Raw genomic sequence first — 22060 nt, forward strand, 5'->3', positions numbered from 1 at the left:
CAAGCCTTAAGATGACTATACCCCCACTGACATCCTGAAAGTAGCTGAGTCAGTGGTACCCACTTAAGCCATGCTCAGATTCCTGATCCACAGAAACTGTGAGACAATAAATGTTCATTGTTTTGCTAAGTTCTGGAGTTTTCTCATGCAGTAACAGATGGTTAATACATATATGAACACATTCATATAGCAACTCTTTGCTCTCCTTTTTGTTACTTCTGGTAGTCTAGCTTTTAGTAAGAGGAATTATTATTGTTTGTATTTATGTATGTATGTATTTATTTATTAATGAGAGGCACAGAGAAAGAGGCAGATATAGGCAGAGGGAGAAGCAGACCCCTCGCCTGGAGCTCAATGTGGGACTCGATCCCAGGACCCTGAGATCTCGCCCCAAGCCAAAGACAGACAGATGCTCAACCACTGAGCCACCCAGGTGTCCCAAGGGAAATTATTTTTAGATGAGAACATTAAAGGAAACTGTCCCCAAACACTGGGAAATAATCAAATATAGAATATTCCTACCTCAAGTTATTTACATAAATGTGGATTACAGAAAGCAAAGTTAAAGACATTTTTTATCTTGTTTTCCCCAGAGAGATATATAAATATGAATATGATCACAGAAGTGCTCACATTACATATACTAACATATATGTATAAGCATCATATACATAAAAAGACTAGAATACCAAAATGCTTATGATTACCTTTGGATGCTTAGGTTACTTTACCTTCTTCTTTGTGTCTTTGTTGTATGTTCTATAATAAGCAAATATTTGTATAATAAAGGAAAAACACTATATTCATATAACCAAATAGGCATTTATAATTCAAAAAAGAGAAATACATTGGGTTTCTATTATTTAATAACCAGATCTAAATAAGTATTTATTTATTTTTTAAAGATTTTATTTTTTTATTCATGAAAGGCACAGAGAGAGAGAGACAGAGAGACACAAGCAGAGGGAGAAGCAGGCTCCCTGAAAGGGGTCTGATGTGGGACTTGATCCCACACCCTCGGATCACGACATGAGCCAAAGGCAGACACTCAACCACAGAGCACCCAGGCATTCCCTGAATAAGTATTTAAGGGTAGAGACCCTAGAATAAGACTGCTAAGGTTTTAGTTTTAGTTCAGCTTCTTGCTGGTTCTGTGACTTAAATCCTTCAAGTTTCCTTATCTGCAAAATAGGGTGATAGTATTCCTCACGTTGTTACAAGGAATAAATGACTTAATTCTTGTAAAGCATTTAGCACTCACTAAAGTGCAATGGAAAAGGTAACTGTTATTATTGTACTCGCAATGTATCCACAAGAAAGTCTAAAAATTTTCTTAGTGTAACTACAGACATCACTCAAAAGCTGAGAATGTGAGCGTTTTTTTTAAAGAGGACACTTCATATTTTTCAATGCAAAGTACCTTGTTTCAGCTTTAGATGAAATTGGAACTTTCTTTTTTTTCTTTATTTTTTTCTCACTGTTCAATTTGCCATCATGCAATGAAGAAGTAGTATCTAGGGGAAAGTAAGTCAACTGTTCTTTGAGTTTCTTTCTTATTTTCTTCTTAATCTCCTTTGCCATTTCTTCAGCTACTTGGAGCTGGTATACTTGCATCAGTTCTTCTTCCTCATCTACATTATTATTTTCTCTTTCTTCATCTGCCTTCTCGCTCTTCTGATGAGCAACCCCTGGCTGTGACTTGGTTCGTGCTTTCTGATGTGTGGAATCCACTTTCTTCATGGGAGTTTCCAGTTCCATTCCTTGTGCAGTCATCTGGAGTACCGTTTTAATAACTTTTTTACTTGCCTTCCATTGCCTGTCTTCCTCTACAGTAACATCATCTGGATTTTCAGGTGTTGACTGGGAATTCCTTAGTTTGCTTTTAGTGCCTGGCATGCTCTTCTCTAGGTTAGTAGTGTTTGAAGAACTGACATCATCACTTTTAGTTTCTTTACTTTTCTGAAGATTGCTTCTAACAGTATCAAGCTAGGAAAAGAAGACACAGTGACAAAGCTTCAGCCAAGCACAATTCAGTGATATAAAACACAATGATCACAGTTCAGTGTGTACTACTGGGAAAATCATTTCATTTTTTACTTGAACATACTAATATCATTCTAGACTGTCTCATTAGCACTATCCTAGTTTATTCTCTTGGCATTAGATTCGTAATTTCTGAGAGTAACTTCAGATTAAATGAGATCATTAACATGGGGAAAAATACTTAATGACTTTCTAGAAGTGAATAAATTGCCCAAATCTCAAATGTTATTTTTCTCTTTGGCAGAATGATCCATACTTTAATTATAAGATATTTGAGAAATTGCTAAAAGAGCCAGAGTTAAAGCACTTCAGGTTCCCCAAAACACACCCACGTCATTTATCTTAATTCATAATCACATTCTAAAATCAAAAGTCTGTAGTTTAGAATTATCCTACAATTAATCCAAATACATCACCGAAAATGCTGCCAAATATTATAAAATTATGTTAAATCACAGACTAAACACACCTGGATATCTTTCTCTAATCAAAATTATTTTAAATGAGATATTTTAAATAAAAATGCTAGAAATCAAAGAGGAATGTTACTAGTAATAAAATAAATATTTTGAGAAATTTCCCAAGGATAAAATATAGTCAGGATTAGATTAAGAAATTAGTAGGGATCCCTGGGTGGCGCAGCGGTTTAGCGCCTGCCTTTGGCCCAGGGCGCGATCCTGGAGACCCGGGATCGAGTCCCACGTTGGGCTCCCGGTGCATGGAGCCTGCTTCTCCCTCTGCCTGTGTGTCTGCCCCCGCTGCCCCCCCCCCACCGTGACTATCATAAATAAATAAAAATTAAAAAGAAATTAGTAGAAAAAAACATAGTCCATAGGAAAAGACTTTTCTAGAGAAGGGTGGTTCTGAAGAATCCATAAGCCCAGAGTCAAGTAAGCCCAAAGTCAAGTATCCCAGGAGGGGATAACCTGAGGATGACCAATTGAGGAGCTGGGAGGGACAGCTCTGTCCCCTACCTCCATTTGTGTTAGATGGTGACTTTCATTCAAAGGATAAAGCAGTTGAACATAGTGAGACACGGCAGCATGCTTCAGGTAGGTTCAACCCTCACCCATGACAGAAGTAGATTATGTTGTAAACAACCAATAGGCTGGAGAAGAGAGATTCTCCAATAGAAATATGACTAGATATCTAAAAGCTAATAAAAACTGAAGTTGCAAAATGAAAGGTCATAAACTCAATAAAACAGAAAAATTAATAAGGAGGGAACATGAATTAAGAGCACAAACAAAATCAGAACTTAAAATAAATGTAATTAATATCAAGGTAATTCAAAAGCATATCGAATAAAAAAAACCGGCAGATGTTAGAATTAAAATTTTGACTAACAGAAATAAAAGCTTAGGAGATGTGTTGAAAAACACAATGGAAAAAAAAAAAAAAAGAAAGAAAAAGAAAAGAAAAACACAATGGGCAAACCAAAGTGCTAGAAGATGGAAGCCAGTATCAAAATGAAGAATACTCTCAGAAATAGACCAGCTTATCAATGAAGACTAAAGCGCAATTTTTAAAAAATCCTCATGTTTAAAAGTAGTTGGAAAATATCTAATACATGTGTAAGATGGAGAAATGTTGAAAAGATTAGTATCCTAATATATATCCAATATTTTACCATCTCCAAGACTCTTTTGCTTACCTAAAATAGATTTCCAAATTCTACCTATTCTTCAAAGATTAAATTATGGAGCCACACCTTTTAAAACATCTTCCCTGATCAAATCTAATAAAAATGATTTCTCTTTAAAAATAAGTTTATTTTTACATGTTCTGTTTCTAGAAGCAATATGTGCTTAACTTAAAACAGTTAGAAAGAAAAAATTAAAAATAAAAGAACTAGAAAATATGTAAAGAGAAAAAGACCCAAAGCTCAATTCTGCTTACTTTACACAAGGAAAATCATTGCTAATCTTTTCAGAGACTTATTTTTGTCTCCTTGCTATGAATATACTCATACCTCATAACTTTGAATTTCCATTATGTTAAAATGGAGTACATACAAATCTTTTTACTTTATCAGTGAGTACCAGAAATATAGTGGCAATATGTACAAATGGTGAGGACACTCCTGAAGGAAATAATTGGAAAAAGATAACCAAGAATTAGAAATGGAAGAATTACGGTTTAGAAGATTTAAAAAATGGAATTATGGGACAGTTTAATCAGAGGAGGCTCAGTTTTTTATTTACTCTCTTTCACTTACCTGTCAGTCAACCTTTGTACTAATATTATTTAAATTTTATACTATGACTTTACATTTGTTTTTCATGTTTTGGCTTTATTCAATTAATTTTTAAAACCACACAATAAATACAATTCGTAGGGTATTTTTTGGTAGTAAATCATACATTACACATCACTGTACTGATGTTTTTATTAGTTTTTAAATATCCAGCTTTTGGTTGTTTTCATTCCTTTCTCTTGCTAACAACTTTATGGGATGATTTATAAATTTCCAAATGGCTTTTAAATTTTCAATTTTGTTATTTCTAGTTTTGTTGTACTATAGTTAAAAAAACCTATTTTATGGACTTTAATATTTCAAGGATTAGATTATGACTGAATTTTGAAGTGCTCCAAATACATCTGTTCATGTTCTATTATCTCTTTGCTCATCCTTTTGTCTTTCTTTTTTTAAGCAGGAGGAAATCAAATAAGTTTAATAATATGCATCTTTGCTTCAGTTTGTTTTTTAAATCAGCTTTACTGAGATACAACTTACATATAAAATTCACCAATTTTAAGTACAGAATTAAATGAATTTTGGTAAATTTGGTAAATTTTGGTAAATACAACCACTACCATAATCACGATGTTAAACATTTCCATCATCCCACACATTCTTGTACAAAGTCAACCTCTAGTCTTCCATGCCCTAATCCCACTCAAGCACTCATCTGCTCTCTATCAAGGTAGTTTTGTCTTGTCTAGAATTTTTCACATACATGGAATCATACAGTATAACTGGTTTCTGTGACTGGTTTACTTGGGATATCTTTTATCCCTTATAAGATCAGAGTATCTTTCCACACTGGAAGACTGAATCAGCTACTTCTATTTTCCTATTTTTAATGTTTATTAATTTTTAAGATGTCTGAAATGTAATTTGGTATGTGCAATAAAATGAGGCTCTAACTGACCTTTTCCCGCCGAAGCAAAAGCAACTACAATTAGCCCTAAACAACATGGGTTTGAACTGTGTGGGTTCGCTTACGTGTGGATTTTTTTTATAATGCATACCATACAGTACTATAAATGTATTTTCTCTTATGATTTTCTTAACATTTTCTCTGGCTTTATTGTAAGAATACTGTATATAATACATGTAACATATAAACTATGTGTCAATGGGCTGTTTGTTATCAGTATCTAGTCAATAGGAGACTATTACCAGTTAAGTGTTGGGGAAGTCAAAAATTAGAAGAATTTCAACTGAAACCCCTGCTGTTCAAGAGTCAACTACATACCAATACTAGTTCTTGTATTATAACTTCTTGGAACATCTGGAAAAGCTACACTTCCCTCACTTTTTTCTTTCAAATTTTTTAGTTAATCTTCCTTTTTTATTCTTCTGCATAACTTTAGTCTCATTTTGTCAACTGAAAAAAGTAGTCTACTGGAGACTGCTATTGCTGGGCCAACCTTAAAAGAACCAGCATATATAAAGTTCAAGCTTTCTGAAATACCTACTAATATAGAATCTGTATTTTCAAACAATTTATTTTTAAAATCTTGTAATACTTTTGTGGCTTCTATATATGAAATCTTTATTTTCTGTCCCGCAGTATTTTTTTCTGATTCATGGTTTCTAGGCTGTTAACAGATGATTTTTGTATACTTAACCTTGTTCACATTCAATTGATTCACACAGGTTTTCTCAGAACATTACTATTTGAACTATCAATAATAAGCACTTACCCCCCTAGCTAAGAGTCACACATTTGTTCACGCTACCACTGGCATATCGGGGAAGCAGCACCAATCAACTGTCATGAATAAAGCTCTGGAGTTATAAGGATCTGGATTCACTATTATTAGTTATAAGATCCTTGGTAAGTTCCTTGACCTCTCTGTGCCCCAGTTCTCCAAGCTGTACTCCCCATGACAGGATTCTTACATGCAGAGCACTTGGCATAGTCCCTGGCATGCAGTAGGGACAAATATCAGGTGAAGAAAATCACTAACATTATTTACATTTCTTGTCTAATTATATTTACTAAAACTTCAAGAATATTAATTATGGGTGAAAAGAGATCTTTCCTTATGGATCCTGATTTTAAAGGAAGTACTTGTTGGTGAAGTGTCTATAGGTTCATCCAGGGACTATCCTCTCTTCTCAAAGGGGACTCTGGGAACTCCCAAAATCATCTACAATAATATCTCAGAGAGTACATAATTACCACTTATGTGAACACCAAATTATTTTTTTCAAAAATCATTAATATCCTTTTCCAAATAAAATATTATGGCTTTTCTCCTTATTTTTATACGATCATATGGTTTTTATTCAACTTATTTGTACTGATTTACTGATGTTGAATGATAGCCAATTTTTAAGATATTCTTTTTCTTTTAAAAGATTTATTTGAGAGAGTAAGAAAGAGAGAGCACAAACAGGGTGAAGGGTAGAGGGAGAAGCAGACTCCTTGCTGAGTAGGGAGCCCCATGCAGAGCTCAGAGCTCAATCCTGGGACCCCAGAATCATGACCTGAGCTGAAAGCAGACACTTAACTGACTGAGGCACTCAGGTGCCCCCCAATTTTTTTTTTAATTACTTTTTTTTTTTTTTAAGAGAGAGAGAGAATGTGTGTGCGTGTGGGGGTTGGGGGGTGATGGCAGGCAGAAGGGGAGAGAGAATCTTAACCAGGCTCCATACCCAACAGAGAGCCTGACTCAGAGTTTGACCTGGGGCTCATCTCATGATCCTGAGATCATGACCTGAGCCAAAGCCAAAAGTTGGGACACTCAACTGAGTGAACCACCCAGGGAACACTAAGAGTTTATTCTTAAATTTCTTCTTTCGTTATTTTTGTTTCTTTAAAAAAAATCTGTTATTTTTTCTTGACCTCTGATGACTTTGATAACATAATATCTATTATATTATGATATCTATTATTATAATAGTATAATAACATAATAATAATATAATAATCTATTTTACATATTATTTGTTTCACTTATTTTAAACTCCAAGATGAAGTAACTTCTGACTACACTTTAGGTAAAAGTACTAGTTATAGGACTTTCTCTGCAAGCTAGGAAACCTTTGCTTAACGTTTGAGAACAATGTTTCTGTTATTTCACATTATCATATGTACATTATCTAATATAAATCTTCAGTAATTATTTTTGGCAAAAATAATAAAGAAAGTTCTATATGTTTAACTGGTCTCAAAAGACTCTGCAAATGTATTTTCAGATCATAATTTCTCTATTCTTAAATTCTTAATTTTGATTCCTCTTTCTGGAAATGATACTACATATTCAAATAATACACCTTCAATCGTATTCTTAACTCCTGTAGTAATTCTCTGTTAATTTCCATGTTCACTACTGACCTCACAAACAAATGACACTTAGGTGGCCAGATTTCTTGTGACACAATTTTTTCCCTCAATATTATGTAGATATTGCTTTATCTAGATTTAGGGTTTCCTAAGAGAAGCCAGAAATGTACCAGGTGTTTCTTTTTCTGTTGAGATACTTGCAAAATTAATTTTTCTCTTGAAATTAAAAAATTCTAAATATAGTTTTCATCTCATAAATTTTACCTAAAATGCAAGATAGACTCATCTCTTCCTACATCCTAATCATGCTCCTTCTACTGTTTCTGCTCCATTAACACCATATGGAAATGTAGGTCAAGTATTTCTTTCTATATGTCCTCATTACTTATTTCATTTTAATTTTTAGCCATTTTTTCTCATGAAGAATGCCTCAAATTTATCTTCCTTACCACTAATTAGATTTTTCCATGGAACCAATTCTACTATTTTAGGCCTAAGATATAGTTTTTAAAAAGCAACTAAAGGCAGAATATGGAGAGACTGTGGTTTTAAATCCCACTCTATCTCTGGTTATATGGCTCTGGCAAACCTACATCTTTGTTAAGTGGTTTTTCTGTTCTGATGGTTATAAAACCTCTCATGCAAAATAAGAGCCCCAAAACCTACATTTCATGATTAACATGAGAATCAGAAATAGCACTTGGGAAACTCTTATCAGAGTGCCTAACAGATTGCTGAAAAACAATAAGGTGGATCTGCCATTATTATGAGTTCTGTTATTACAGCCTTTTCCTTGCTTCCTTTTCTTATTTCAGCCTGGTTCTCTTCCAGTCTTAGCCTGTCTGTACGTGTTTTTGTTCTGAAAAGGTCCCATCTCTCCATACGTTATTCAAAGAGGTCCTACTGGGTTGTGGTTAAGAGAGTGAGTTCTGTAGTCAAACTGTTAAGAGTTTGAATTCTAGTTCTGCCACTAACTATGCAAATTTAGGCAAGTTATTCAACCTCTTTGTGATCCAGTTTCCTCAACTATAAATGGAGATAAAACCTCATCATTTTGTTGTTTGTATTAAAAATTAGTGTATATACAATGTTTAGAAATTCTTGAAAGATAGAAAGCACTGTTATCTAGTAAATAAAAACAGGTATTCCTCCTCAAATTTTTAAAGTAAATCATTTAAAAAATATTTTGTGTTTCTCCAAGTCCTCCAGGAACATTCCCTTCTTTTCAGCTGAAAAATCTCTTCCTCAATAATTTTTCCTAGGATACTTATCCCTGAATTAAAAAAAAAAAAAGTTTGCATGGCCTGCTATGTACCTAAAAAGTCTGGGTAGATTATGTCGAGTCACCTCACACTTGTGTACTCTGAACATCTAAAATGGACAATAGGTAAATGGCTGGCTCTCCTGCACAGTTTTTGGTTATCCATTTAATTGAGCATTCCTGGCCTAAACTCACAAAGCCCAGTGCTAACAGTAAGAGAAAATATGAGGTTCTACTTTGAGTCCATAAAAATATCCTCAACTGTTTCCAGGGTTCTTTCTGATTTTGTCTAATGTATACCACCTTACCAAAAGGGAGGGCAAAAACTAATATGCAATGTTTCATCCACCATCTGCCACCATACTCACACTGATACCACCAAAAGAAGCACATTCTATAAAAGGGCAGCATCTACTATGGGAAACCTAATCTGCCCCATTCCGTCTGTAGTTCTAAATTGGTATGCCATAGTAAACAGCTGTACTGTGACCTTCTCACGTGTGTGCAGCTGGATTCTGGCCAATGTTAGTACTTATTTTTGCCTCGCTTAGAATATGTACTATCATGTTGATGGCTGCCAGGAAGAATATTAGAAGAGGTCACATGGCAAAATTCAGAACACTGTAAAATTTGTTACAAGTAAAATATAAGTTATAAATAAGTCATAAAACTCTTGCCAAAGAAATACCATGCACTAATTACCAGAGCATGCATGAAATTATTTGTGCCTGTTGTGTGTGTGTGTGTATAACAGATTATGGTCAAAGGAGTACAAATTTCAAGTAATACAGTGAAACAGGTGTGAAAAGTACATTGTGGATACCATTACATACTTTCTATAATACTCTGGAATCAGGATGTAGTCAATTGCTGATTTGTTTAGTACTGCTCTGAGTTCTGCATTTTTAAATCTTCAAGTGTGCTGCCAAAAAGTCTATCATTTGAAAGTGTGTCTCAAGTATAAAAGGATAATTATTGCCTTAAGATTCCACTGATTTCTCCTGGTTCTGCTGAGTAGACTCAGATGAGTAAGTCTAAATAAAGATAAGCCACTGAATATCTTAAGATATTATTCCCTAAATTCATCACAATTCTGGGTTGAAAATCTTAATTTTCTTTAAAAATGAGTAACATGTTGGCCAGTTGAGTTTGCCCATTCTCTCACCACTCTCATCAGTTTGTATATGTTATTCCTGTAGGATCACCACTGAAAACTGAACTCAGTGCCCTAAGAGTCATGTGGATTCTAACATAAGCTTTATTTTACCATGTGTTATCGACCATGAGATAGATTTATCAATTTCCAAAGTTCCTCAGAGGTTTAATATAAAAGTCATAATTTCATGCAGATATGTAAGTCATCATTATCAAATGATCAACTACTCACTGCAATTTTTTCTCCAGATTTGCCGATTTTTTTCTTCAGTTTTTTTCTTTCCTGAATGAGATCATGGTGGGTCTTAAGCAATTCCTCAAAGCGAACTCTGGTTTTTACTTTGGCTTCACTCTCCACTGCAAAGATAAAGACTCATCATTTGCTAAACAACTCTATTATAGTATATACCTGCATAATTATCATGTTAAAGAACACAGTCTTGTACATACCTGCATGAGTTCTTTAGCTACCTTAGAACTGACCAATCCTTCCATCTTTTTAAATTTTTTTTTTAAAGATTTTATTTATTTATTCATGAGAGACACTTGGGGGGGGGGGCGGCGGGCAAAGGGAGAAGCAGGCTCCCTGCAAGGAGCCCAGTGTGGGACTCCATCCAGGATCCCAGCCAGGATCTTGCCCTGAGCCAAAGGCAGACACTCAACCGCTGAGCCACCCAGGAATCCCCTCGGGCTTTCCTTCTTAAAAAATGTTTCTTTTGGTTTTGGTGACACCACACTCACCTGTATCCCTCTTACTGGGCCATTCTCTCTAAAAGTTTCTATTACTAACTTTCTACTTGTGATGTATGGAGGCATCTACTACTGTTATGTGGCCTTACCCAATTTACTTAACTCTAAACTTCATCTTCGTTATCTGTAAAATCAGAATAATCCTATGTTAAAGATCATTTGTGTGAAGAATAGCTAACATTACCTAGTCAATAATCAGTATTTAAAAAATAAGAAAAGCTGAAAAGTTATTTTTTCTTTTAAAACTTAAGTCAGATCATGTTATTTCCTTGCTCAAGACCTTGTGAGTTTCTCATTTCACTTAGAACTAAATGAGTCCTTCATATGCCTTACAGGGTTCTCACTTCCTGGCCTGCCTACCTCCACAGCTTGAAATCAAGAGAAACAGCCCCTTAGATCCCTATATTCGGGCCATACTGCCCTTCTCACTCCTTCACCAGAATAAGCACCCTCCCATGTGAAACTGCTTCTACTTGATGCAAACTTCCTTTAAACTTCTCAGCTACCTGGTGTTAAGCTGCCTGTTCAAATATTGCCTCTAAAGTGGAACATTTCCTCACAACCTCATCTAAATCTCCCCATGCCTCAGACAGCAGTTTTTTCTTTACAGCACCTAATCCAACTTGAAACTGTATAATTATTTGTGTATCTATACAAATAAATATATTGTCTCTGTCTCTCCCACTGTACTAGCTATCATCCCTACTACTATCATGAGATCTAGCACAGAGTACCTACTCAATAAATGGTGAATGAATGGGTGATTGCCCCAGAGCTGGTGTTGGCAAATACGGCCTGCAGGGCAGTCACCTTCTTTTATAATGAAAGTTTACTGAAATACAGCCATATCCACCCTTAAGAATTCTTATCGATGTTTCCATGCTTCAATGGCAGAGATGAGCAGTTACGGCAGAGAATAAAACTAAAATATTTACTAGATTTCCTTTTAGGAAAGTTTGCCGATACCTGCTCTAGAGTAAAACATCCATTTTGATGATAAAGAATACAAACTAGCCATATGTTGTAATGATTATTTCCCTTATCCAGTGGAGTCCTAAACTGCTATCCATTAAATACCTACTAACCTTAATACTAATATCTAACATTTAATAGAAAATTGATAAAAAAATAAATAGAAAACTGACAATATCTGAATGTAATATTTGGTTAATATATTCATGAAGAGGTCAAAGAACTTTGAAATAATTCAAAGTTTAAAATAAATAAATAAACAAATAAAATGTATTGCATATATAAATTTCATAAAAGTCTTACCAGTGGGCATATCTCAGCTTTATGGAGAGCATTGAATTGTAATGTAAAGCACTGCCTCAATCAGGATCCTACTAATACAAAGAGAATTTATTTGTAGCATGGAATTTACAAATAAAAATTATATAACATTCTTCACACAAGATTATGTGATGATTCATCTACTACATAAGTTTATACCAATAAAGTTCTCTTAACCCAGTCTTATGCAAATGAATTAAATGTATTTGAATCAGTTTAGAACTGAAAAAAGGTAAAGAAACCTGGATCGTATTTGAATAAGATATTTATATATTTGAAACAAAAACTTTTTAAAAACCTTGAAAGGCAATAAATATGTACTTGGTATGTTAATGCCGTTTTACAAGTGTTTTAAGTAAAGATTATACATTACAATGTACTTTTAAGAAAACAAACTCCACCCCAAAATTGACTTTTCCAAGAACATATGCTATTATATTAATAAAATATGCTTGTAGGTAGCATACTCACAGATAATAAATTTAAACATTTTTGTACCTGCCATTAAAAGTTTTGCAACAACAGAAAAGGTTAAAAGTACAAGCATTTGTACCATCTTCCTCAAATAAATATCTGGGTGTGTATTATTATATACCAAACCCAGGGATAAATTCAGGATATATACTCTTTAATTTCTAATCTTACTTAGTGATGAGGGTGCGTATCCAAAACAAACATATTAACTTCCACATTAGAACACAATATTCACACATTTTTAAGAGTAAAACTGAAGATTGTAAAAAAAAAAAATAAGAAAAACATAATTTGAGTTGGCTCAGCAATTATCAGTTAAGGCTTTGGCTCCTTGGGGATCAACATTCATCTTCCTCCAATATATTATGGGTACTCTGGACAGAAAAGTCTCGAGAAGAAATGCTAAAAAGGAAAGAATAATTATACACATATACCTAATTATGTGGGTTAACTTATATAAAACAATTATTTGGTACACAGACAAAATAGATTATCACTAAATTCTCACAGTTAAGACTCCTATTCTTTATGGATGGGAACCCGAATATACTCTTCCTAGTAGATATAGATATAATAAGTTTGGTCATCTACTTTCCAATCTACCCCAAATTAGCAAAGAGAGAAGATGTAAAGGCAAGCGCATCAGTAATTGAAACCTGACAGCGCATAAGTAGAGAAAAACCAAAGTAACGTCTTAATATTTATATATTTCATGGTCATTCAACTTATAGGAAAATAGCTCCTGACAGCGCATAAGTAGAGAAAAACCAAAGTAACGTCTTAATATTTATATATTTCATGGTCATTCAACTTATAGGAAAATAGCTCAACTATGGGACTATGAGTCATTAAGAAAAGGCTTACTTATACTCAACCCATTTTCCTTTAAACAAAAAAATTGATGGTATTTTAGACATTTCAGAAAGATTAAATACATACTGTGGGGCAAAACAAAGAGTCAAGGATAATTCTCATTTTCTGGAAGTAGAATAATTAGGCCAGTAATACCATTAATTGGCATACAGGACAAGTATAGTGAAGAAGTTTAAAACCCAAGTCTTAGAGTTAGTATCAAATAGTTAATTGTGTGACCTTAGGCATTTGTTTCCTCATTTGTAAAATTAGTCTACCAGTGTATATTCTAAAGGTTGTTATAAGGGTTAAATGATTTAGAATAATGCCTTTTTAAAAAAAAGCACCAGGAAACATCTATTATGATTGTACTAGATACTGCTGATGGGGATACTCAGTGAGCTTAGTGGGATATGTTGAGCTGGGGATCTGAGGGGCACTAACCCCAGCTATAAGCACTGGTTCCATTGTCAGATCCCTAGATTCAAATCCCAGTTTTACCTGACAGTAAATTAATCTCTGGACCTCAATTTCCTAATCTTTCAGAAGAGAATAACAATAGTAAATCGATCATTAAGTTTTTGTAAAGATTAAATGAGAATATGCAAATAAAACTTACAATGATTAGAACATGGCAAGCCCTTTGAAAATGACGGCTCTTATCATTGTATATATAAGTACAAGTTTCTGTGTATAATCAGGTTATGTTCAATAGGCAATAGAAAACAGTAATGCAGCAAGGAGGACGAGGCTGAAGATTTGAGATCTAGGCTTTATATTTGTATTGGTTTCAGGGGAAAAAAAAAGTGCCAAAGACAGAATTCCGGGAAACCAAAAATAAAAGTAAAAAGACATCAAAGAGATATGTGAAAGATGTGACAGAGAAGTAACTGAGGAAAAAGAGTTGTGCTTTTGGGTGGTGGGGGGGGATGCAGAGGGAGAGAGACTCTGCACTGAACGTGGAGCCTCACACAGGGCTCGATCTCACCACTCTGAGATCATGACCTGAGCCGAAATCAAGACTCTTGGACCCTTAATAGACTGAGCCACCCAGGCACTCCCCAAAGGTAAAAGAGTTTTAAGAAAGAAGTTTTCTATCACTGTGTGGTACCAAGAGTGCTGCAAGTTGTGAAGAGTGTTCACTGGATCTGCTGTCTGGAAGTCACATGTTTGCAAAGCTGCTTGTGAAGGGGCAAAAATCTGGCAGCCCCAGGTGGAGGAATGAATGGAAGGTGAGACCTATAGAAGAAACATGTGGATAATTCTTTCTACAATTCTGCTTCCAACTGTCTTCCCCCACCCTCAAAGGCAATGACATGACACAGCATCTTTGAGGGATAAAAAGACTACATAAAGATTATACTTTTAAGACTGTTTCCACGCTCCCATCACCCAATTCTTTTAAAAAATAAATCATCCTCTATACTGTAATCAGAAGAAATTTCCTACAATGTAACTGTAATGGTATCATCTCTTTAAGTATCCTCACTAGATTTCAATCACCCACTGGAAAAAAAAAAAAGGAAGTCCTTACCGCTGGAGTTCAAGGCTACTTATGAAATGACTCCTTTCTTTTTTTTTTTTTTAAATAAAAAGATTTTATTTATTTATTCATGAGAGACATAGAGGCAGAGACACAGGCAGAAGGAGAAATAGGCTCCTGTGGGGAGCCCAATGAGGGTCTCGATCCCAGAACCCTGGAATCACCACCTGAGCCAAAGGCAGACACTCAACCACTGACACACCCTGGTGCTCCACCATTTTTTTTTTAAAACCTTCCCTTTTCCAGCCACATTTCCATACACACTCTGAACTTTAGCCTGTGAAACTACTTGCAGGCCTTCAATTGTGCCGAACTCCTTCTTCCCTTTGTACTATTACACACACACACACGTCTCTCCTGAGAAATGCCCTTCTTCTATCTCTAAGAAACTCCTAACTATCCTTTAACGCTAAATGTAAATAGTATCTTCTCTGTGAACACTCTATAATCTCAAGGGGTGGTTAAATACTTCTCTACATTCCCACAGTGCCTTGAGCTTCATAGCACTCTCTCTTGACCTTAGTCCTTTATTTTCACCCTAGTAAAATGTCCTATTACCCAGAATTAAAAAGGTACCTACTTTATTTATTTATTTATTGTAGGGAGAAAAGGAAATACTGAAAAGCAAAGTGATCAGCACAGTGGCTGGCACACTGTAGATGCTCAATAAAATTACTTTATGTCTATTATAATACAACAAGTAAAATACATCAAGTAAATTAAATACATTTACTATTAGTTCAACGCAGCTGAATAAACACTAACATTACTTAATATAGCAAATACATTACAGAAGTAATCATTTCCATTAATGTGTCCCAAGGCAAATACATTATAAAATTAATGACTAATATTTGATTTGTAACATTTCTGACAAAAATTAAGTTCAAACTTAAAATGACAACCCTGAGCCTCATATGTGCCTTTTTTTTTTTTTAAGATTTTTATTTATTTATTCATGAGAGACAGAGAGAGAGAGAGAGAGAGAGAGAGAGGGGCAGAGACACAGGCAAAGAGAGAAGCAGGCGCCACACAGGGAGGCCAAGGTGGGACTCGATCCCAGGACTCCAGATCACATCCTGGGCTGAAGGCGGCGCTAAACTGCTGAGCCACCCAGGCTGCCCTCACATAATGCCATTTTAAAGCTACTCCCTCACAAACCCTTTTATAGGAGCTGCTAAGAAATACTAGTAAGGAAAATCAACTGCACTACGTTTCATCTCATTTTTCATTTTCTCTAAACATCTGATTATCGACCAATAAATGTCTAAAGATCAAGGGGAGAAGCTATAGAGGCCTGGATAATTCACCCTTTAACCAAATGTTATAGCATAGGAAAAAAAAAAAAAAAGAAACTAACAAAAACCCTGTATGCATAATTCAACTAATCAAATAGTCTCCATAAGTAAACAAGATTCTAAATATGGTTTTAAAAAACTTTGGGTGTTGGGATTTTTCAAATCTTTCTTAGAAATCTCCCAGCGTTCTCAAAACGAGCAATCTTTTCCCAGGAAGTCCAAGCAACAGTTAATGCAACAGGTGAAAAAAATGTTAGCATCCTTTTCTCAAAAAAGTAAAAGCCATATACTCCAGTGAGTCTATGATTTCACAGTAATGCTGAAATACAGCACAACCGCTGGTAGCGGTTAAAAATTACAGGGTAATTTTTTCTATCTGTACACGACCCCGATAAATGTAGCACACTGATCACCTTTTCTCGGATGTAATTAAGAAGGCATTTCACAGATTCGAAATTCAGCACCAGGTTGACACCCTAAAAGGAAACAAACGTAGTTAGTGCGTGTCTGACTTAAACGCTTTTAAGCCAGAATCCGGAGTGGGCGGAGCAAAGCCTGCATTCCCTCCACGGCGGATCAGGACGCCGCGCTGAGCACTGAGGAGGCAGGAGCCCCGGGAAAGGCGCGGGAACGTACTCGGCGGTGCTCTTTAGACACTACACGGCAGGGCTCCGCGGCCCTCGGCGGCCCCGCCCCGCCCCCCGGCGCGCCGAGCAGCGCTCCCCCCCCCCCCGCCCCCGCGCCACCGCCCTCCAGAGGGCCGGGGCAGGCCAGGCGCCAGGCCCGGGTCCGCTACCTGCGGGCCTGCGGCGTACTCACGGACACCAGAGCCCAGAGCGGCCGACAGCCCGTCCTGCCGGAGCCAACGCTGCGACTGTGCGAAGCGGCTCCCCGCCAGGCACTCGCGCAGCCTCCCACCCGCCAGCCACTAGGGCTTTGAGAGCCGACCTGGTGCCGCAGTGCGGGCAGCGCCCGCTGACGTCAGCACCTGCCTACGCCGCCGTCCCCGTGGCAACCGAAGCGGCCCGCCCTCCCGGCCGGCCGCGGCCCCGCCCCCGCCCCCGCCGCCTGCGCCGCCTGCGCCGCCTGCGCCGACGCCCCGAGCTGCTGCGCCCGGCGCCTGCGGAGGTGGTGCGCGCGCCCGCCCTCGGGCCTTCCGGCTGCGGCCGCGCGCGAGCCTCCTCGTGCCCGCGGTAGACAGCGCGAGGCCGTGGCCCTTCGAGGCTGGACTCTCGTCCCTGAGCGCCAAGGAGCCCTGCGAATGCGTAGGGTCCGAGTCCCCCTGGTCGTCACCTCCGAAAAAGCGTTCGGTCTCTCAGAACTGTAGCCGGCGCCGGCACGGAACGAGAGGGGCGCCCGCCCGGGCCGAGCAGCACGAACCTGGCAAAGCGGCGGACGCGTCACCGCCCCAAGACGCAGCATCCCTTTAGGCGCGGAGCATAGTCTTACTACAGACAGGCCAGCCTTGCGGGGGGAAGGAAGGTCGGTAATGCGTGTGGCGCTGAGTTACCGCGCTATGTGTTTAGAGCGGAACGGAAAGAAAACGCGCATCTTTTCTACACCCAGTGCCCCCTCCCACTTTCTGTTTTCTGCCACAGGCGCCATTTTTAGCTCTGAGTCACCGAGGATGGAAAAATACTAGACAGGTCCTTCCCCGGCTCTGGAGTCTCCCGCGGTTGCAGTTCTGCACGACACTATAACCTGTTGCTTAGTTTGTGAAGTGAGAGTGTTGTGCATATTTCTTTAGAGGCCAGCATTTCTGTTTCTATTAGCATCACCGCACTACAAAACATGTTCCACTTTGTTTCTCCAAATCCTGTGAAAATTCGGTGACAAATATTACCAATCCAATGCATCTTAAACCGAACTGTTCAACTTCCCACCTAAAAACCTACTGTTCTTTCTGGATGGCTGTTTCGGTTAAGCCACCACCATCCTCCCACTGTTCTGAATACCTGCAGAGCATCCTAAATGCCTCTTGCACCAAATTATATCCATTCTACTCTTTTAACACCCCCAGTATGTAGCCTAGCCATCTTGACTCCAGCTGCCTCATGCCAGCCTTCGTCACTTCTATTATTGTGAGATGGCCTCTTTACCAGTCCCCTGATTCCAGTTTTGATTCCCAAATGCCATCCTCCATACTGCTACCAGAATGATCTCGCTAAAAGTGTGGATCTGATAATGCCACTGTCCTGAAAATTCTTCAAAGGATTATCTGTAAGAGAAAATGTAGTTACTTTGCCTAGGATATAAGACACTCCATCTACCTGACTAGTTTCTTCTTTCATTGCCTCCTTTCAGTGCCATTCTTCAGCAGTATTGAATTATGTGAAACATGCAAAAGAATCCATACCCTCTCATGTCCCTATTCTTGTACATATTGTTTCCTTTCTTTGAAAAAATCATTTTTTTAAAAAGATTTTGTTTGTTTATTCATGATAGAGGCAGAAACATAGGCAGAGGTAGAAGCAGGCTCCCAGCGGGGATCCCGATGCAGGACTCAATCCCAAGACCCCGGTATCAGGACCTGAGCCAAAGTCAGACACTCAACCACTGAGCCATGCAGGTGCCCCATGAAAAATCTCTTCTTGTGAACTCTTACACTTCCATATCAGACCCAAACATTGTCCATACTTGGAATCCATCTACTTTTTTCCCCCCTAGAGCCCTCTGTTAAAGAGATGTAAGGAGCAATGAGCATGTAGTTCCTAGATCTTGGTTTCTAAACACCATTCTCTACTAAAAGAAACTAGACCCTCTTGGGGATATGATTGATTCTGAAGAGGAGCAGGGGACGTACAACATGAGCCTGAAAAATCTTGTTGTACCAGAAATTAAAGAAGTTTTTACAGACTGGTGGAAGATATGAAAGGGAAAGAGAAGCCAGCTTGAAGGAGCCTCCATTGGCCCCATCTGGGTCGATTTGAACACCATTATCATAATGTTAATAGATTATGATCTGCTAAATAAAATAGGAATACTTGAGTCTATACTGAAATAAATACATGGGTATTTTTAAGTGGGTATAAACACTCACTCTTCCTTATGTTACATTGGCAACTAATAAATGTAGAAGGAATGATAGAGGTAGGAATATCACCATTTGGCAACTATTGTAGTAAAAATGGATTCAGCCAAGCATCATCAACATATGCTAAAACTAGAGGGTAAGAATCTTAAAAGGAACATTATAGTCTCAAAGTATCTCCTGGCCGTATCCTAATTACAAAGGGAAAAATAGAAACCTGATAGTGCAGAAATCTGGCACCGGTGAGAAAAGTTAGCATCCCCAGTAATAGGACAAATCAGCATTGTATGCCACCTGGTAAGAGACACTTAGAACACTCTTTTGTGATTTTCCTGCCAAAAATGCATTAAGCAATTCTTCTGAGGAAGAATCAGACAACCTCAGATTGAGGGACATTTTACAAAATCATAGATCTTTACTCTTTAAAAAGTTTGTTAAGGTCATGAAAGACAACAGAACAACAAAAGAACTTTTTCAGATTGTAGGAAACTAAAGAGACATGGCAACTAAATGGAACATATAACTGCATTGGATCCTTTTTTTTTTTTTGTAAAAGATATTACTGGGAAAACTGACAAAATTTGAATTGGGTTTGTGGACTAGATGGTATTTCAACAAAGTTAATTTCCTGACTTTGATAACTATTAGTCTGGTCATGTAGGAAATACCTTTGTTTCCAGAAAATACACACTGAAGTATTTAAAGATCATGAAACTTCACGTCTGCAACTTACTCAAATGGTTCAGGAAAAAAAAAATATATAAACATACATAAAATATGAGTATGTATAGAGACAGTGATAAAGCAAATGTAATATGTCAACAGTTGGAGAATTTGGGCAAAGATAGAAATTCTTTGAACTATTACAATTTTTTCTGTAAGTTTGAAAGTATTTTAAAAGAATAAAAAATGTTTTAAAGGTACTGGGGTTTCTGGCTTAGGTAACTGGATGGAAAATGGCTAATTAACTGGATAGGTAGGAAGAGCAGGTATAGAGGAAAGATAGTTTCAGTAGGATATATCAAAAAGGCAATCAGATATACAGCAAACATATAAGTGATCCCCATTCAAACTGGAGAAAGCAGATATGCTGCTTTCTCTCTCACTGGTTCAGTGTACAAGAGGGAGCTCACCTTAATGATATTTAGAGATACAAGCAATTAAAAGTAGCGGTGGAAGTAATCATAAAATTGGCCAACCATTCATGAAATCAATTTAGGGTATTCACAACGTGTGATAAATTAAAAAAAAATAGTGAATTTATTGAATAAAACATAGTATGGCTGATAGACAAAATATTTATCCCCCCATACAAAATGTACATTAATCAACCAAAACAGATGTTGGCTCAATTGCTTGTATTACATTGCTCGGTCTGCCATACAAAGTACTATAGAATGATTGGCTTAAACAACGAAAGTTTATTTTCTCACAATTCTGGAGATTAGAAGTTCAAGATCAAGATGTTGGCAAGGTTAGTTTCTTCTGAGGCCTCTCTTGGCTTATAGATAGTCCTTGTGTCTTCACATAGTCTACTCTCTTTACCTGGGTCCTAATCTTCTCTTCTTAGAGAGACAACAGTTATATTGGATTAGGGCTCACCCCAACGACCTAATTTCAATGTAATTACCTCTTTAAAAATCTTTTGTCCAAATATAGTCACATTCTGAAGTTCTAGGGGTTAGGATTTAAACATGTGTTTTTAAAAAAAATTAAAAAAATAAAAATAAATAAATAAACGTGTATTTTTAGGGGGGGTGTCAAAATTTAGCCTGTAACACTGCTGATATTGTGCTAGAAGTACAGCAGAATGCAAAGATTGGAACTGTTTGGATTCTCACTTAGAACAAACTTCATAAAGACATTTCAGGCAATGAAATTTTTCAGTATGGGCTAAGTATTAGATAATATTAAAGGAATTTTTAATTTATATCTGTGTAAAGGAAATAATAGCATTGTGATTATGTAAGAATAAGCCTTTCTTAAGTCCATAGAATACCATGATATAATGTCTGAAATTTCCTTTAAAATAGTCCAGAAAATTAAAAAAAAAAAAAAACAGCTGGGGGAAAGATAACACAGATATAACTAAATTTTGATGGTCATTGAAGCTGGCTAATAGCTATCTGGTATTTTATTATACTTTTTCTCTGTGTGTTTGGAAATTTTTGTTTTAAGCAGGCAAAACAAAAGTAGGAAAACTCATAGATAATTTGAAAGACATAGAACCACAGGAAAAAGGGAAAAATATTCAATACTACTTCATAAAGAGAGTCTCAATTAGCTTTTTAAAGCAATTTTTGTTTTCAGTCTGTTTTCCATGCGTGTTTGGATTTTGGTCATATTGTAAATAGGATATTTATTTCTGCTTTGTTGAATTAACACTATGTTATAATTTCATTTGCCATTATATATGCCATATAAACTTCATTAAGAATGTTAAACTTGTTGGGGCACCTACGTGGCTCAGTGGGTTAAGCATCTGACTCGGTTTTAGCTCAAGTCATGATCTCATGATCTCATGGGTCATGGGATAGAGCCCTGCTCAGCGGGGAGTTGGCTTGAGAATTCTCTCCCTCTGCCCTTCCCCACACTCATATGTGCATATGCGCTCTCTCTTTCTAAATAAATAAATCTTTAAAAAAGTTAAGCTTGTTAATAATATTCATATGTGCTTATAGTAAAAATTCAATCAATCATCATTTATACTGTAGAAACTGAAACTTTGCCATATGTTAATCACTGATAATAGTGTTTTATACATTACTACAGACTTTCCTTCATATATATATATATTTAGTATATATATATGTGTGTGTTTGTATATATGTGTGTGTG

The 22060-nt window shown here is 36.8% G+C and overlaps 1 protein-coding gene across 24 annotated transcripts in view; it reads right to left on the bottom strand.

Moving 5' to 3' along the window:
- Positions 1 to 17720, bottom strand: part of AHI1 (Abelson helper integration site 1) — a 235158-nt gene extending 217438 nt beyond the window's left edge. For 6 of the 24 annotated variants that reach the window (XR_013377098.1, XR_013377097.1, XR_013377062.1 and 3 more), the window contains exons 1-5: positions 16988 to 17166; positions 16605 to 16667; positions 12007 to 12074; positions 10214 to 10338; positions 1421 to 1986 (exon numbers count right to left, since the gene is read on the bottom strand). Coding sequence is in view for 8 of the 24 variants with exons in the window: in XM_077894108.1 (XP_077750234.1) it covers positions 1421 to 1986; positions 10214 to 10338; positions 12007 to 12016 (701 nt within the window). In the remaining 16 variants the exon portion in view is untranslated. Of the gene's footprint in view, positions 1 to 1420; positions 1987 to 10213; positions 10339 to 12006; positions 12078 to 12669; positions 12901 to 16604; positions 16668 to 16987; positions 17168 to 17571 lie in introns of those variants that run through there. The other 18 variants (XR_013377076.1, XM_077894070.1, XM_077894089.1 and 15 more) reach the window with 12 other exon arrangements.
- Between the last annotated feature and the right edge of the window lie 4340 nt (positions 17721 to 22060).

This window comes from Canis aureus, chromosome 1 (genome assembly GCF_053574225.1).
Source record: "Canis aureus isolate CA01 chromosome 1, VMU_Caureus_v.1.0, whole genome shotgun sequence".
Classification (NCBI taxonomy): Eukaryota; Metazoa; Chordata; class Mammalia; order Carnivora; family Canidae; genus Canis; species Canis aureus.